General features: G+C 32.0%; 1 protein-coding gene across 9 annotated transcripts in view; it reads right to left on the bottom strand.

Annotated features, from left to right (window-relative positions):
* The window catches only part of LOC121967584, a 33,950-nt gene extending 17,554 nt beyond the window's left edge, over nt 1-16,396 (bottom strand). For 3 of the 9 annotated variants that reach the window (XR_006107805.1, XM_042517895.1, XM_042517902.1), the window contains exons 1-9: nt 16,239-16,396; nt 16,114-16,148; nt 13,212-13,261; nt 13,110-13,133; nt 2,796-2,961; nt 2,614-2,689; nt 2,449-2,526; nt 2,313-2,372; nt 2,127-2,231 (exon numbers count right to left, since the gene is read on the bottom strand). Coding sequence is in view for 8 of the 9 variants with exons in the window: in XM_042517895.1 (XP_042373829.1) it covers nt 2,127-2,231; nt 2,313-2,372; nt 2,449-2,526; nt 2,614-2,689; nt 2,796-2,938 (462 nt within the window). In the remaining variant the exon portion in view is untranslated. Of the gene's footprint in view, nt 1-2,126; nt 2,232-2,312; nt 2,373-2,448; nt 2,527-2,613; nt 2,690-2,795; nt 2,962-13,109; nt 13,134-13,211; nt 13,262-16,113; nt 16,170-16,238 lie in introns of all 9 variants that reach the window. The other 6 variants (XM_042517896.1, XM_042517903.1, XM_042517900.1 and 3 more) reach the window with 6 other exon arrangements.
* Between the last annotated feature and the right edge of the window lie 280 nt (nt 16,397-16,676).

The raw sequence follows: 16,676 nt of genomic DNA, 5'->3' as shown, positions 1-16,676 counted from the left end.
TTAAGTTGTAGTAGCTGGCTACTAGCTGCTACAATATGTAAAAGTTGGATGTCTTCTACAATAGTGTGATTAACTTATGTTAATTTTGCTATTTGAGAGTGATAACATAATTAAAATAACATTCAAGAGCAAAACAAACCAAATGGACTTCATCACACCCACTACAATTGAAATGAGCATTATCTGATAGAAGATAGCAACTAGCTGCTGCAATGTGTAGAAGTTGGTTGCTAGCTTTTACAACCGTGATTAACTTATGTTAATTTTATTTTTTTTTAGAATGATAACCTGGTTAAAATAATATTTCAATGAGCACAACAACTAAGGGGGCTCCATCACACCCACTACATTTGGAATAATCATTATCTAATCACAATTGATCGTGTAAAAGCTAGCAGCTACAACGTGTAGAAGTTGGCTACTAGCTTCTACAACAATGTGATTAACTTATATTAATTTTGCTTATTTGAGGGTTATAACCTGGTTAAAATAATATTTCAATGAGCAAAACAAACCAAATGGACTCCATCATATCCACTACATTTAAAATGAGTACTATTCGATCACGATTGGTCATGTAGAAGCTAGCAACGCAACTAGCTACTACAACGTGTAGAAGCTGGACTGTTAGCTTTTACAATAGTGTGATTAACTTATATTAATTTTGTTTATTTGAGAATAATAATTTGATTAAAATAATATTTCAATGAGCAAAACAAAGTAAGGGGCTTCATCACACCCACTATATTTGAAATGAGTATTATCTTATCACGATCGATCGTGTAGAAGCTAGGACACCCATTTGATGTTTCTCTTAATTTGGGACACACTTCTGATTTTTGTCCTAGGATTATTGGGTTCAATCGTATTTAATTAGAACAAGACTACTCTTAAAAAGTTAGGAATTATTAATACTTTCTTATCAATCTACACTTATTTCCCCTCTCCTAGTGATCCCTCTCCTTGATTCATGTTGACCCATCACCTGCTCCCACCGGTCGCCACGCCCACTACACCTATCACGGTGCCCCATCATTACGCCCGTTATCCATCTTTCTCTAAAGTATTCTTCTTTCCCTCAACTTCTCCTCTCTCCCTCTCTATTTTCGTCTTGAGCTTCTATGTCAATGCTAAAGCATTTCAGTGTCAATCAATGGGTGAAACTGTAAATATTACTCATGTCGATCAACATGGTTCGGCCCCTAAAACCTTGGGTAATGCTATTTGGAATGCTATAAATCTAATATTTGTTTTTAGTGACTATTACTAAAAGACTGAAATATCCTAGTTGAACTAATGCAAATTTTAATTGGCAAGTATTTGTGAAGCAATGGAATCACAAAGGTGACAAAGACTCAAGGTGCTTCAATCAATCAATATAATGTTCAATCAAGTGTAGGTTAAGTGGTTAACACCCTTTATTTTATATTCCATACAATATGTCAATACTTGCTATCTGAATTTTTTTGTCCCAATTTATTAAGCAAAAAACACAACCTTTAGGTGATTTCCAATAATCACCCATGTCTGAACACTCACATCTGAAGGATTTAAATAGCATGGTAAATCCAAACCACTATCCAAAGATAACATGAAATAAATAGTCAACCAACTGCACCTAAAACAAGAAACATTTGCAATGAATTACAATGCATACTAATTACATTATCATCATCATCAATCAAGGCATGCAACTTGCATACTAATATTCTAATAAAACTTTTTCCCCAACTGAATCGAATCATCACAGCCAAGAATATGTAGAGAGAAAAGAAGGTGAAAACAAAAAGACAAATGAGGCATCTAATAAGGTTGAAGTAACAGAACCTCAGCCTTGTAAAATAATGGAAATTGTTTGTCCTAGATGCTTTAATGAAGTTTTCGAACTCAAAGCTCAGGTTCCCAACTGATTTTATGAATGCAAGATTGTCAATTGCCAGATAACTTTAGGCAGATAGCTGGAGAAGTAGATTTCCTAAAAATTACACATGGAGTTGTTCAAAGATTTATGACTTCTAAGAATAATGACAAACGTAATTCATAACAGATATACATAAGATGTTATAAATTGAAGACAAGAAACATGTTCAAATTATAGTAGAGTTTCAGATAGGAGTATACACCACCTTAAGTTCATTCGCCAGTCTCAAATTTTCTTCAAAATAGCTTCTCTTTTTAGTCAATTCTTTCAAAGCACTGGATATTGCATCATCCTGCTTCTCATCAAGTGCCTATTGGACAAAATGATACTTCATAGTCTTCCATACAAGAAAATATTCTATAAATTATTTATACTCGCATTGTATACATACAATCCGCAATTCACAAAGCCTTCTTTCCAAAATATGCTTCTCATTGAGTAAATCAAGTTCCTAAAAAACAAAACAATATTTCAAATGAGTTTAGATGAAGCATAGCATAGTAAAGGTCAAATCATCAGCTTCATACTTTCATACAGGCATCATTTATTTGTCTGCGGAGAAGTAAGATCTCTTCTTCCTGCATGTGGGATCTGTAGTAAAGTTCCTGAAAGCAAAAAAGAAAAAAAAAAGAACAATAAATATAGTATAACTAGTTACTAAAGAACAGGCCATTCAACCAACTAGATGTTACCGCAATGTCTGGATCCACTAAACGGTTATTGGGTTCATCCGCATTACTAGGACCAGGAGCATTTTGATATTGATGCCTATAGAGAGAGGGGGGAAAAGCTTAACATGAAATTACAGGATACAATTTCAAAATAGAGAATGATTAGCTAAAATATCTTGATCAAAGATGTGATAATCCAAGACCTCATCATAGAATCAGATGTCTGAGGCAAATAACCAGCATCACCATTTCCATGGATATATCCTGAATTAGGAAACATCAATCGAGATGCCAAAACACTTGATGGTTGATGTACTCGCATCTGCTCGTCCATAAAAAGGAACATGCATACTCCCCTGTATTATTACGCTGAAAAATATTGTTTTGTATCAGCCAGCCTTGTCCAGATATGCATCAGATATTATATTCTAGAAACAGAACAATAGGATAAGAGAGTAAAATAAACAGTGCTATCAAATTACCAAAGGAAACTTCACTTTATTGTACGAAGCCCGAAAGAACTCCCACCAATGCAGGGTCCCAAAAAAGGATTTATTGTACGAAGCCTTAGAGGCTCTTTCCGTGATTCAAACCCATGACAGCCAAATCACACAACTTTATTTTATTACAAAGTAAAAGAATTTTTCAAAACTATCATCTAGTATTCTTAATTTTCATTTATATTGGATAGCAACTTATAGTAGCCACTACAAAGATGGGAAATTGCCAGATGATGATGCTGTTATAGTTTCAAGTTGTCAGTATGGATTTCTACACAAGAAATGGAAGTTTGACATTTTTGGATCAACCACCATGTATAGTAAAACTTGGGATATAAACCATGCTGTGTTTACTTTGTGAATACTGACAGGATTATGATAGTCTATCCTAATGGAATACCATAGGCTGAATGTTTATTCCCCACATATAACCAACATCAACCATAAATATTGATCATCCCTAATATGCTTAATTTTTCTGATAAGAAGCATAAGATGCTGAATTGAGAATACTAAGAATTTGTTTAGAAGAATGGCAAGTCATAAACTCAATGTTGAACAGCTAAATATATTGACAAATATTTTAATTAAAATTAATAACGCTAAAAGGGAAAGGGCAGCCCGATGCACGAAGCTCCCGCCAATGCGAAGTCTCGTAAAAGGGTCTATTGTACGCAGTCTTATCTTACTTTACAAGAGGCTATTTCTAAGACTTGAACACATGACCTCTAGGTCACACGGCAACAACTTTGTATTGTGCCAAGCTCCCCTTCAATTAAAAATAATAATGATAAAAGATTAAAATAAAATTAAGTGGATAAAAATACAATTATCTAAATATATGTATATGCTCAAATAAAAAGATCATGTCTTTGAATAAATTTTACAATACATAATAATATAACTTTGAATTAGTATTCCATTATTAGCATATAAAAATGAGTACTTATATGTCAAATATTATAGCAATTATTTATACATACTACTCGACTTCTATTGCACGAATATTATAATTTGGATTGATGATCTAGTTTATTTATTTAAATACAAAAAATATATTTTTAAATGGATATTGAATTTTCTATAATTTTAGAAAACATAACCAAAAAGCTAAAATAAGTCTAAGCCATATATTAGTGACATTATAGATTGAAAATAAAAAATTACAACGACGACAACAACAACCACTAAGTCTTATCCCACTAGGTAGGGTCGGCTATATGGATCTTTTACATTATTGAGCACTATTTCCTACTATATCATCATCTATACTTAAATAAATTTTATCTTGTTTTATTGTTGCTAACCAAGTCTTTTTTGGTAGACCCTCTTCCTCGTTTGATGTGTGTATGTCATAGTTTCACATTGTCTAATTGGAGCATTTATTGGTCGTCTAAGTACATACTCGTACCATCTTAAACGTCTCTCAAATTTTCCCTCAATAGATGCAACTCCGACTTTCTGTCTAATACTTTCATTTCTTATTCTGTCCATCCTCATATGTCCACACATCCACCTTTATATCATCATCTTTGCAACTCTCATCTTCTACTCATGTGCTCGAGTCATAGCCCAACATTCAGCTCCATATAACATAGCAGGTCTAACTGCGATTTTGTAGAACTTTCTTTTAAGTTTTAGATGTACTATACGGGCACATAAAACACTCGACGCTTGCCTCCATTTCAACCATCCAACGTGTATTCAATGTAAGACATCTTTCTCAATCCCTCCATCATTTTGCAAAATTGATCCTAAATATTTAAAGTTTTCAGTTCCGAGCAACTCATCATCTCCTATCTTAACAATTGTCTCATTACGTCTAATATTGTTAAACTTAAATTCCATATATTCTGTCTTTATTCTACTAAGCCAAAAACATTTCCCTTCTAGTTCCGCCAAGATTGTAGTTTAGCATTTACTCCACGTGTTTCATCTATTAAAACAATATCAAAATGCACCACGGTATTGTATCTTGAATGTGTGTAATAAGTTCGTCCATAATTAGTGTAGAAAGATAGGGACTTAGAGCTAATATTTGATATAACCCTATTTTTATTGAAAATACTTTAGTTACTCCACCTGAAGTCTCTACTTTGATCGTTATATCCCCATACATATCCTTAATTAGTTCAATATATGTTACGCTAATACCTCTCTTTTCTAGAATTCCATACAATTTCTCTTGGGATTCTATCATAAATTATGAATATCATGTGTAGATCTTGTTTTTACTCCCGATATTTTTCAAGTAGTTGTCTAAGAAGATGTATAGCTTCTATTGTCGACCTTCCATGCATAAATCCAAATTGATTTTCAACCACTATGGTCTCCTTAATTTTTTTCTATTACTTTTTCTCAAAGTTTCATGGCATGACTTATTAGTTTAATACCCCTATAGTTTGCACAATTTTGTACATCTCCATTATTCTTATATAAGAGAACTAGAGTACTTACCCTCTATTGATCAGGTATTTTTTTCGTTTTCAATATCATGTTAAATAATTTTGTAAGTCATTCAATACCTTATTTCCCTAGGCACTTCCATACCTCTATCGGAATATCATCCGGCCCAATGGCTTTTCCATTGTACATTCCATTTAGACCTTGTTCTACTTTTAAGTTTGAATTCTATGATAAAAATTTAAATTTCTATACTCATTTGACCTATTTAAATTACCTAAATCAAGTTGGTTACCTAAACCTTCATTAAAAAGTTGATGAAAATACTTCTTTCACCGTTCTTTTATTTTTCCATCGTTTACTAGTATCCTATTACATTTATCTTTAATACATTTTAGTTGAATAAGATTTCGTCTCCTTTCTCTCACTTTAGCTATTCTATAAATATCTCTTTCCTCTTCTTTTGTATCCAATTTTTGATATAATCATTCAAAAATTTCATTCTTTGTTTCATTCACTACTTTCTTAGCCTCTTTCTTGGCTATTGTATATTTTTTTAAAATTTTTCTCGTTCTTACAAATATATAATTCCATATAAGCTATTCGTTTTTCTTTTACTTTTTCTTATACTTTCTCATTCCACAACCAAGATTCTTTATTTAGTGGTGCATGTCCTTTTGACTCACCGAGTCCACTCTTAACTAGTATTTTCAACTTTGATATCATCTTATCTCATGTCATATTAGAGCCACCATATAGTTCACCTAATATATTTGTACTCCTACATTCTCCTTAAATATATTTTACTTCCCATCCTTTAACTTCCACCACTTATAGGAGTCGTATATATTTTCTTTTTATTGATATTATGCTTGAGGCGTATATCTAACACTACTAACCTATGTTGGATAGTTAAGCTTTCTCCAAGGATACCTTACAATCTTTACAAATCTTTCTATCCTTCTTCTTAACCATAAGAAAGTCAATTTGTAATTTATTATTCCCACTTTTAAGCATAACTAAGTGTTCTTCTCTTTTCTTAAAAAATATATTAGCTAATAAAAGGTCATATGCTATCGCAAAATCTAATATAATTTTTCCTTCTTCATTTCTCGTTCAAACTCATAACCCCATGTACCCTCTCATATTTCTCATTTTTCAATCTGACATGCTCATTTAGATCACCTCCTATTAAAATCATTTCATTTGGCAGAATGTTTTGTAATACTTCATCTAAGTCGTCTCAAAACCTTGATTTGGTAGTTTCATCTAATTCTATTATAATATATATACGCTAGTTATGTTGATAGTTTTTTTCGCTACTATTATCTCAAGGGCTATAATTCGATCTTATTTTCTAATTACGCCAATAACTTCATCCTTTAACGAACTATCTACAACAATACTCACTCAATTTCTTAATTTACTTTTTCCTGTGTACCATAATTTAAAACCCGAGTTCTATATCATCTTTGCCTTCTCACCTACCCATTTTGTCTCTTACACACATAAAATACTAATTCTTCTCCTAATCATCGTATCTACTACCTCCATTGATTTACCAATGAGGATTCCTATGTTTCATGTTCCAAATCAGACTATTTGTTTTTCTATCATATTGTTTTTATCCAACCTATGATGTGAGAACTCTTGCCTATTTAACATTACACCAAAGTTCTCATGGAGATGTAGTGGTCCTTGCCGATACATTACAGTCAGACCCTGCAACGTGAACTCTTACATATTTAGCACTACACTCAAGTTCTGAAGATGTAACGGTCATTGCTGAGACATTACAATCAGACACATGTTCCTTCCAAGGAATAACCTAGCATTAGTACAATAGTTTAATATATCCATTCATTGAACATTTATCATAGTTTTAATGCTGGTCGGCAACCCTCCTTTATCCGGACTTGGGACCGGTAATGACTAGTTCGCCATGGGCGGAGTTAAAAGAGAATCAGAAGTTAAAAAATAAAATAAATAAATATTATAATAAATAGAATATTTATGCAATTAATATTTTCTTAAATAACTAAATATTAATATGTTAAACAAAATTTAAGTCGGAATTTGAAGCAAGGATTAAAATATCGTGCCGAACCGATCGAAACGAGCCAAACATCTCGTTCCGCCCGTCGACTGGCACTGACACGACCTTGATACTAGGCCCTGTGGCAGCAGAGAGGCGTCGCACGACCCCGCAACCACCATGGAGAGGTCGTGTGACCCCCGCGCCTGTAGTGAAGGCGTCGCGCAACCATACAGTAGCCGTGGAGGGGGCGCGTGACCCCGGCGTCCACCGTGGAGGGGTCGCGGGACCCCCGCGGAGGGATCGCGGGACCCCCGCGACTGCCCTAAAGTCGCGCGAACTGCCGTGTTATCATGCGACTTTCTCACGCAACAAGTCTGGTAGGTGGGTGGGTTTTTTTTAATTAAAACTTAGGTAAATTATTTTAATCAACTCCTAGTTATGATAGGGATAATATAAAGATGTTTTATTAAACCCTAATAAAATTATCTAATTAATTTATTTTAATTCTAAAAAAATATAATAAAATTTTTATTTATTTATTTATCTATTTTCATATTTATTACCAGATTATTTTTATATTTTAAATATTTATGTTAAATATCTTATTTTTAATTAATATATTATATATTTAAAAATATCAAAACTATATTGGCACAGCGCAATACGATACCGAAATAGCATCGTTCCAGTCCGAACCGAAACTTCGGCAAGGGTCGAGATTTTAAACCATGATTTGAAGCATCAAACTTATAGTTTTGATTTTTATTTCTAATGATCAATGTGAGAATTATTTATCTGATTGATTTAAAAGACTTGAATCATAATCATTAAAATAATTTATCTCACATATAAATGTTATTATGAAGGGGAGCTTTGGCGCAACGGTAAAATTGTTGCCGTGTAACCTAGAGTCATGGATTCGAGTCTCTGAAATGACCTCTTGCAAAGTAGGGTAAGACTGCGTACAATAGACCCTTCCCCGAGACCCGCATTGATAGGAATTGTGCACCAGCGGCCATTTTTGTATAAATGTTGTTATTATAATGTATATCCAGAAACACTTAGAAGATTACAAGGAAGAAAACATAGATACAATTAAATTACTCTTACAAACTTGTTTATTAAGGACAATGAAAAAGCTTTATCGCTTAGGCCAAAAAATAGCTTAAGATAGTTAAAAAAAAATATTTCTTTCTCTTGTTAGTACTTTAGTACTTCAAAATAGAGCAAACTATTAACTACTGACTTTCATTAGCTTCCTTAAATGAAATGGGAATAAAGAGATTAGGACATACTTTAGCCCAAAAAAGGAGCAAAATATAGATATAGAAGATTTAAGAAATCTTCAGATAATAAAATTATAAAGAAAATTCAAAATTTTGAACTTAAAAAGGAAAAGAATCTATGGTGTTTGATTTTAATTTGGACGGAATTCCATGAACCAAAAATGTATTACTACAATCCACAAACTTTAGCTAATGATATCATTATGGTTTAAGTTGTTAGACTTCAATATTGATGTCCCTATTGCCTTTGAGGCAATGGTGCAACGGCAGTGCGCCTTCTCGATTTTCCAAACATTTAAGGATCGAATCCCAATTTCGACAAATTAACGGATGAATTTTCTTTAATGAGTAGTTGACCTAAGAAAACTGGGCTAATGGGCCACCGAGCACTTCCCAATTTACCCTGGTGCTCGATGGGGAAACTTTCGTGGGGTCGGACCGGTCACCTAGAATTAGTTGACATAAACTGAATACTTGGTGTCAACTTAAAAAAATATATTGATGTCATTGTTGTATGTATCTATATTATTTTTATTTTTGAAAAAAAAATGATGCTACTCAATCATCAATTCAATTATAGATTCTCCTTGTCCTCTAAATTTATGATGGTTTAGTAACTCAGTGTGTAAGATAAGATGTTAAGAAAATATTGTTGGATTCAATTATGCCGAATAATCAAGGAAAGATACTAAGAAAATATTGTTGGATTCAATTAAGTTAAATAATCAAGGAAAGATACAAGATTAACTATGATTGTTTTTTCAATTGTTGAGTTTTCTCATAATTAAATTAGATTTTATGATAATATATGAATTTATAATAACTAATATATTTTTTAAGAAAATAAAAAAACACTTGGTTACATTCAAAAGTGTGATTGACTTTCGTATGGTTAGGAAGAAAGATAGAAAAAATTGTAAATGCAGGATCATCCTTGAGAAAAACCTAACTACCCAATATAACTTAGTAGTATTAGATATATGTCTCAAACATAGTACAAATTGAAGGAAAACGTGTACAACTCTTAGAATTAAGTGGTGGAAATTAAAGAGAGGATAGAAGCACAATTATTAGGAGAAATACATAGTGATTTGAATATAGTATGGAATAAAATGGTATTAAATTTGAAAATGATGGTCAAGAGCATACTCGGGTAAGTCAAAAGGATGTACAACACCAAGTAAAAAATTTTAGTAGTGGAAATCGAAAGTACAAGACTAAAAGAGAAATGAAAAAAAAAACAACTTATAAGTTATTATACACTTGTATGAATGAAGAAAACTTTAAAAATATATATATACAATTACCAATAAAAAAGAGGCAAACAAAGCGATGAATGAAGCCAAGAATAAAACTTTCGAACGTGTATATCAACAATCGGATACAAAAAAAGGAAAAAGAGACATTTATAGCATAGTTAAAGCAAGAAAGAGGAAAATAAAAGATTTATCCAAATAAGATGCATTAAAGTTGAATGTAATATAGTACTAGTGAATTATGAGAATATAAAAGAGTCATCGAAAAGGTATTTTCATCGAAAAGGTATTTTCATCAACTTTTTAATGAAGGTTTAGGTGACTAACTTAGGTAATTTAAGTAGGTCAGAAAATTTTAAATTTTTATCATAGAATTCAATACATAAAAAATTAACATGCTTTAAATGGGATGAAAAAAAAGATGGTTAGACCAGCTAACGTTCCAATAGAGCTATAAAAGTGCCTAGAGAAGTAAGATATTGAATAACTTATGAAATTATTCAACTTGATATTGAAAATGAATAAAATATTGATCAATGAAAGGAAAGTACACTCGTCCCTTGTATAAAATAAAGGAGACATACAAACTTATGCAAATTATAGAAGCATTAAGCTAATGGGTTATATCATAAAACTTTAAGAAAAAGTGATAGAAAAAAAGGCTACATAAGGGGATCGTGGTGATTAAAAATCAATTTTAATTCATGTCTAAAAAGTTGACAATAAAAGTTATACATCTTCTCCAACAATTAATTGAAAAGTATTAGTAAAAGAAGTATGGCTTACACATGGTATTCGTCGATCTAGAACAAAACTTATGATAAACGAAATTATGTTGAGAATTATAAAAAAGAAAGATGTTAACATAACACATATTGAAATAATTAAAGATACGTATCAGAATGTGATGACAAAACTGAAGACCCCGAGCAAATTAATCAAAGTTTTTCATGTAAAGATAGAGTAATATCAAAGATCAACTATAAGTATCCATCTTTTTATGCTAATCATAAACTCACGGACACATCCAAGGTACATTATCATAGTGCATGTTATTTGCAAATGATATTATTTTAGTAGATGACGCACGTGAAGGATTAAATGGTAATCTTGAATTTTGGTGGAAAATACTAGATGTGAAAGATTGTAGACTCAGTAGAGTAAAAAAAAATATATGAAATTTAAGTTTAACAATATTAGAGGTACTATATAACTCAGAGCATTTTAGGATCGTTTTTGCAAAATGATGACGAGGTTGAGAGAGATGGCTTACATAAAATATAAGTTGAAATAGAGAAGAATGTTTGGTGTTTTTTTGTGATCATCCAATACCTCTAAAACTTAAAAGAAAGTTCTACAAAAGCTTATTATATTATATGAAATTGAATGTTAGAGTATAACTCAAGAACACAAAAAAAAGATAAAAATCACAAAGATAATGATGTTAAGATGGATGTGAGAACTTACGAGGATAGAATGGATAAAAAATAAAAACATTTGAGAGAAAATTGAGGTTACGCTTATTGAGAGAAATTCCAAGTGACATTGAAGATAATACGAACATGTACTTAAACAATTAATAAATGTTCCACTTAGGCGATGTGAAACTATGATAAATACATACATTAAATGAAAAAAAGATTTAGCAAGTAACAATAAAATAGGATAAAATTTAGTTAAATATATATGAATAATATAGTAGAAGATAGAGCCCAATGATATGAGAGGATATGTAGAGTTGACACCCCATATTAATTTATTATCTCAAGAGTAAAAATGTTGGAATTATAGTTTATCTACTTTACTTTTTAATCTTTAGTAAATTATCATCTTAGAAAATCTAGAATCTCGTGGTATTTTCAATTTAATGAGTTAAGTAGACTATATCAAGACCATCATCATCTATCTTATGAAAAAAATTCTTAGCCATGTCATCAATTTCAGTCTACTTGTCGATCTAGCATAGTGTCATTAAGCATCTCAACTATTTCGCTAGTCCGAGCATGTCTTCCCTATGCCTTGACCACTATACCAATTGCTAGTAGCCATCCGTGATTTACCTCCTCCATATTACCTTAGGAAAGGGTTGACAGGGGCGATGGGGGTGAGCAAATCACCTTTTGCCACATTAAGCATCTCAACTATTTCGTTAGTCTTTTTCTTTATCTTCTTCTTCATTATCATCATCAAGTGTCTAAGTTTTTATCTTCTTATTAGAGGAATTTTCTGGCTTACATAACAAGCCAAATGTAGATAATATCTATACACCACCTTTAGAGGGGAGTGTTAGAGTTATCTTATTGTTAGAGTCATATGTGTTGTAGGTTTTAGTTCTACATTGGATATTTTATCTATAGGATATTATAGGGAGTCATTTATCTCACATAATAATTAGTGGCGGAGCCCGCTCAGCACCCACACTGGGCCCAAACAAAAAACAAAATTACTATACAATAAATAAATTATTACATCAAATGGAGGCATGATTTTAGTTGTTCTCGTCCAGTAGGTGATTTGAAGTATCTGCTATTGTAGTTATTCGTAATCACCATATCTGCATGTTGTGCTTTTTAGTATTTCTTTTTCTATTAGTATACTAATAATATACCAACATTTGATTCAAATGGCTAAATCTATGTTTGATTTATGGCTTAGTTGTGATTTGTGAGTTGGAGTCAATCGTTGTCTAGCCGTGCAATGACGTCGTGGCTTATGAAGCTGAGAGCTTCAATTGTGACACTATTATCGAGCCTGCCGCCGGAACTAAACCGAGAGAGGCGCCCTCCGCTACATGTCCATCGACAGTAGCCACAATTTGCCTATACTGAATCAATATCCTAGCTCCACCCTTGGTAATAATGGATAATAATAGTACATTATCTCATCCCTCTCAACTATTAACATACAAGTCTGATGATGTGGGAGATTAATCCTGGAAGATTGGAAAGGATAGGCAAAACAATAAAATGACTACAACTTTACCATATAATGTTATGAATTACTGTAACAAATCAGAATAATTCTCAGTAATTACCATGATTATAGTCCACCACTCCACCTATAAGGCAATTACATAGAAAAATTAAGCTTGAAGTCTTATCATAATAAAAAGGTTACAAATAACATTAGTACTTACCAAATAGATGTGATGACATTCCGACCAAATAATTAGACTATCAGTTACTTCTGCCAATTAAATGAGCCATTTGTAAATAAGATAACACTTGAATTGAAATTATTGGGTATGTTAATTATAGCTTAGATGCATAGTTGACAACGAAACGATAAGTCAATTGTTGCAAGTAGTAGCTGATACTTTAGCCTGGTAAAAGGTTAAATATTGTTCTTTTGATTATCACCAGCTCGTTAGATATATCTCGCATTCATTTCTGCACCGTGAAATGTGGGCTTTTGTTTGATCTTGGATAAAAATGTCAGTTTGTGTTCACTATCTCAGATAGTGCAGTATGTATGTATGTATGCATTATATATACACACACATACATACATACATACTGCACTATCTGAGATAGTGAACACAAACTGACATTTTTATCCAAGATCAAACAAAAGCCCACATTTCACGGTGCAAAAATGAATACGAGATATATCTAACGAGCTGGTGATAATCAAAAGAACAATATTTAACCTTTTACCAGGTTAAAGTATCAGCTACTTGATCAAGAGGCAACAGTTCGACTTCAACACCCATTAAAAACAAACGACTTTGAGATCATCATACAAAATCCAAGTTAATTCACTCAACTCACAAACCAAATCCTTTTCTGATTGCAATGCACAAATAATCCTTTCTATTAAATTTACTAGAATTATGTTGATGTTATAACTTATATCTTCATTCTTAGCCATCCTTTCCATCTTACTTCTACTCTGATTTGTGTCTATAACCCATAGAATATCATACCATCATATAAATCTCCTGGACCACATGGAAAATCATACCACTCATAATACTTCATAGTTGTGATTTATAGTACCAATCATTCATTACATTGATCTAAAACTGTATCATCAGAATGCAAATTGTCCCATTGAATTTGAAAAAACAAGAATAAAAATTTGCGCTTTTCTAGGATTAGATTGATTTGAAGTTATTGTGAAGCCAAAAAACACAATGAGACTATAAAAGTCAATATTCTCACATTAAATGGTATTACATAGTTCCTATTACTTTTCCTTATCATATATGTGAAAACAGTAAATCAAGACGATTAATTTAATACCATAATCTTGATTTTCACAGATAGTTGTATTGTAGATAGATATAGTCATTTTAATTTATGAAAAAAAAATTTGAATAGCTAAATCAATAAACAACATGCATGTATATAGATTATATGTACATCTAAATAGTTCATAAATAAGCATCCCAATTCTATAATTTTGGGTACATATATCTATGAGTATTTATATTACTTGATACTGAGCTATGAGCATCTAACATGGGCATGAATCTGAGTACCTACACGACTATTTCTAAAAAAAATCAGATTTGATAAATTGAAATATTAAGTATCCACTAGGAATGGGGGGACACAAGTATGCAAGGGATAGATGAAGAGTCCAACTATTAGAGTGTATATTGTAATTAATCTAAAATAAGCAAAGATCAATTATTCTAACTCCTAGCATTCCCAAATTTATAATAGGATGAATCCAAAAACCATGAAATGCACATGTCACAGTACGTGGATCACTCGATTTAACAAAGATCTCAATCATATTTAGATATTAGTTTGGAAATATGAGTATAGTAATCATTCCTTCTTTACATGTATGTTTACTATTGTTGTTTCTTGTTCATTATCGTAATTCAGTATAATTGTGATACAGAGGCGATCATTTTAAAGGTTCACAAAAATGATCCATTAAACAATTGATACATTTCAATTGAATAAGTAGTAATACCTCTAACCAAAGTCCGCTCCTTCATTTTCTAATATTAAGGAAAAGGTAAAGACTAGCATTTAAGACCAACAAGCTAACTATATCCATATGACCTATGTCACCTATCTATAAAGAAAGTTTGTTTTATTATCGATAACTTATCATAGTTGAATTAATAGAGCAAAATCAAATTAAATAGAAAGTTAAGGCTATTAATGAAGCAATCCAATATATTTGCTTGCAACATATAAAATTTTTGGTAGAATTGGGTAGCATTAAAAATAAATACACTTACTTTTTATTGGAAAATTAGATGTCAAATAAATACTCCTATATCAATGACACATGTTGAAGTTCTAAGAACTATTGTATGTTACCTTTATCATAAGCAAAAGACATCAAAAGATAGCATTGACATAGATAACTCTTTTATGAAGTATCTTTCTTTCCTATTTGATCTAACCCTTATTCTTTTGGCTTCTTGTGAAAGGTTTCGGCGACTGTATCACCAAGTATGGCATATATTCTTACTTTCTTCTTAAACCCTTACCCCACACAAGCAAAAAAAATTCCAACCTTGACTTTAACTCTCCAAGAATAAGAGCCAACCAAATTACATGTTTGAGTACTCAGAGACGCTCCTAGTAGATACAACTTTAATTAGTTTCCAGATGGAAATATTAGGCACAACTTTAGCAGACCTAAGGAAACAAAAGGATAAATTATTTGACGTGACTCTCAATCCCTAGATAAGAGATAAGAATAGTGATTGTCCTGCAAAGCATTCCAATCATCGAAGGTACCTTGAAAAAGAAGAAGAAAAACTAGCTTTAATCGAGTGATCAAAAAAGGAAAACAATTCAGAAGTTTCAAAGTAGTGATCACATAGAGGAGATACAGAGTTGAAAGAAGATTAAAATATTCGTTTATGTTATGGAACTGAGCCGATTCATATTCTCGTGAGCGAGCATAGAAGAAGGGGAAAACGGGCATGAAGGTATGAAACAAAGCCATGAAATAGTAAAGAGGAAATAGATGAGCATAAAACTTCGAAATCAGTTGAGTAGCATTCGAGATCACGTTCGGAACAACAATTAAATTGATGACAATCCAAGGTAATAGCTCATCACCTCGTTTCCAGCCAAAATTTCTCCCCGGGAACAGTCTGTGAAGAATGGGACCAAACCTTATGAGGATGATAGAATGATGAGAACCCTAACTTTCATGGCATGTAAAAGGAAACAAACAATCGTACCTCTTTGAAGAACTAGAGCGGGCGCCGAGAGGAACGAATTGGTCGTCGAGTTGAAGGAGAGAGGAAGAAGCGGAAATGGAAGAAACAAGGAAAGGCAGGCGATGATTGGAGGTAGTCGGTTGTTTGGGTGCGTCAAAGTCGTTGAGGTCTGCTGGTGTGAGGGAGGAAATAACGCCAGCATTTAATCATATTTTATAAATCGCATTGTGTTAAATTTACGGGAAACACTTTTTAATTAATTTATAGTAAAATCAATGCCATAAGTTATTTTTTAAAATTAATTTATGGTATTTTTGTTAAAATAATCTCTTCAGCGTAAAAAAAATAAATTGATATGTGTTTTCGTCAGATCGATAAATTTAAATGGATTTTAAATCATAAGTTAATTTTAAAAATAAATTATTGAAAAAATGTACATCAAAATTAAATTTTTTGATA

This window comes from Zingiber officinale, chromosome 3B (assembly GCF_018446385.1).
Source record: "Zingiber officinale cultivar Zhangliang chromosome 3B, Zo_v1.1, whole genome shotgun sequence".
NCBI lineage: Eukaryota > Viridiplantae > Streptophyta > Magnoliopsida > Zingiberales > Zingiberaceae > Zingiber > Zingiber officinale.
This window is presented reverse-complemented; position numbering and strand designations above follow the sequence as displayed.